General features: G+C 41.4%; 1 protein-coding gene across 1 annotated transcript; it reads left to right on the top strand.

Annotated features, from left to right (window-relative positions):
- Positions 1-1862: 1862 nt before the first annotated feature.
- Positions 1863-2604, top strand: LOC118753281 (secreted RxLR effector protein 161-like; the record flags this gene model as incomplete). Its single annotated transcript, XM_036488154.1, has 1 exon — positions 1863-2604. A coding segment is annotated over exon 1 (742 nt), but the record flags the coding sequence as incomplete, so codon positions are not given.
- Between the last annotated feature and the right edge of the window lie 97 nt (positions 2605-2701).

The following is a 2701-nucleotide window of genomic DNA, read 5'->3' as shown; positions in this document are numbered from 1 at the left end:
CCAATAAAAACAAATTGTTTTTTGCATGCAAACCCGCCCATGAGGCAATGAAGTGGCATTCTAGATACGGTCATCTAAATTTTGCTAGCTTGCGTGAATTGAGCAACAACAACATGGTTCGGGGAATGAAAGTAAATATGCCAACAGACATAAATTGTATTATATGTATGTCTAGTAAGTGTAGCCAGCGGCCATACAGTAAGTCAGATAGCCGAGCAGCAGAGATTTTGGGGTTGATTCACACGGATGTGTGTGGGCCCATGACACATGAATCGATTGGTGGTGCGAAATATGTATTGACGTTCATGGATGATAAGACTAGATTTGTATTTGTTTACTTTTTGAGACGCAAAGATGAAGTCCTAGATAAGTTTAAAGAATTTAAACAAATGGTTGAGTGCCAAACACAAAAAAGAATAAAAATGCTTCGTAGTGACAGCACAGAATTTGTGCATAATGCGTTTGATAGATTTCTTAAAGAGCATGGTATTGTGCGCCAATTAACAGTACCCTACACACCACAACAAAACGGCGTAGCAGAGAGGCTAAATCGTACACTAATTGAGATGGCAAGGTGTATGGTAGTAAGTTCTGGTGTGAGTGAATGGTTGTGGGCAGAGGCTGTTAATACGGCAGTATACCTAAGAAACCGTGCACCAACAAGAGCATTGAATGCTACGACACCATACGAAGCATGGTATGGCTATAAGCCTGCGGTTGGGCATTTACGTATATTTGGGTCACTCGCGATAGCTTTGGATAAAAAGCAAAAAGACAAATTCAAACCAAGAGGCAAGGAGTATATCATGGTCGGTTACTCCGATACATCAAAAGCGTACAGACTATATGATAAACAAACACGACAATTGATAGTGAGTAGAGATGTCTACTTTGTAGAGTCAACATCGGCGAAACAACATGACGGGTTGAATACTGAGGTTGCAGAAGGTGTGCAAGAGAATCCGATTGCGATTGATATGGACACTTTTGGTAATGAATTGCGGCAGCAACGCACAAATTTAGATACAATGCCGATCGAAAACGCAGAAGAGGTGGAAGTTATAGCAACAAACGGTGACGATGAATTTGAGATGGCTGAATAAGAGCAAGTAGCCGATATTCCTTTAAAAAGGGGTCCCGGTAGGCCACGATTGGTTCGTAGTGGGGGACCAGGTAGACCCATGAAGCAGCATACGTACTTAAATCTAATAAATGGCGATGACGTAAAGATCCCTGATTCTGTAGAGCAAGCACTTTCAAGTGAATATGCTACTAAGTGGTACGATGCGATGCAAAATGAGTACAATTCTCTGCTGAAAAATGAAACATGGCAGCTTGCAGAACTCCCAAAAGGGTAAAAAGCCGTACGTTGTAAATGGGTGTTTGCCATTAAAAGAGATCAGGAGGGTAAGGTGGAACGCTTTAAAGCTAGGTTGGTTGCAAAAGGTTGCTCACAGGTTTATGGCGTTAACTATAATGAAACGTTTTCACCCGTTGTAAGGTATAGCACTATATGAATGATTTTTGCACTCGCAGCTGAGTACGGGTTACATCTTCAGCATATGGATGTATCCACCGCATATTTAAATAGCGAGTTGGGTGAAGATATATACATGCGTCAGCCGGAGATGTTTATTGATAAACAGTTTCCTAACCATTGTTTGAAGCTGAGTAAAGCCCTGTATGGACTTAAACAGTCCGGGCGACAATGGAACTTAAGATTATCTGAAATTTTAAAGAAGAGTGGTTTCCAATCATGCAAGAGCGAGCCTTGTGTGTACGTAAACCATCAAAATGGGCAAATTAATATTATTGCAGTATACGTTGACGATTTACTGATAGCTAGTTCCGACTCTAAACAAATGCACGATATTAAAGCCAGTATTGCAAGGGAAGTAGAAGTGGTCGACAAAGGACCAGTACAGCATTTTCTAAGCATGGAGGTGAATCGCGATGGTGAAACAGGTTCTATATCTATTGGACAAATGGCACTTATTAGAAAACTATTAAACGATTTTGGCATGAATGACAGCCGACCGATTGCTACTCCTTTGGATGCAGGACATCAAATTAATTGCAATACTACAACGTGTAAAAAGGTGGATCAGGTGCAGTACCAATCCTTGATAGGGTCGCTAATGTATTTAGCTGTGTGCACACGACCAGATATTTTGCACTCAGTGTGCAAATTAGCACAGAGAAACAATGATCCGCATACAGAGCATTTAGCCGCAGCTAAGAGAATTCTACGTTACTTGAATGCAACGCAAGACAAGAAGCTTTTGTACCACCAAACCGGTAAAGAGATGGAATGCTTTGTTGACGCAGATTTGGGCGGGGATAGTAGTGACCGTAAATCATATACGGGCTATGCATTTATACTCGCTGGGGGAGTTTTCTCGTACGAATCGAAGAAACAATCGACGGTAGCGCTCAGCAGCACCGAAGCCGAATATATGGCACTTACATCTGCAGTTAAAGAGGCAATATATTTGCGACAACTTTTGGGAGAAATAAACCTCGAGTGTCCTAAGGCGATTGTCGTAAATGGAGATAACCTCAGTGCTATGAATCTTGTGAAGAATCCCGTGTACCATACAAGAAGTAAGCATATCGACATAAAATACCATTTTATACGTGATATCTATCGAGGAGGCGACATTCATCTCAAATATTGTTGTAGCAGTGACATGGTTGCCGA

This window comes from Rhagoletis pomonella, unplaced genomic scaffold, assembly GCF_013731165.1.
Source record: "Rhagoletis pomonella isolate Grant_MI unplaced genomic scaffold, Rhpom_1.0 Rhpom_scaffold_02299, whole genome shotgun sequence".
Taxonomy (NCBI): domain Eukaryota; kingdom Metazoa; phylum Arthropoda; class Insecta; order Diptera; family Tephritidae; genus Rhagoletis; species Rhagoletis pomonella.
This window is presented reverse-complemented; position numbering and strand designations above follow the sequence as displayed.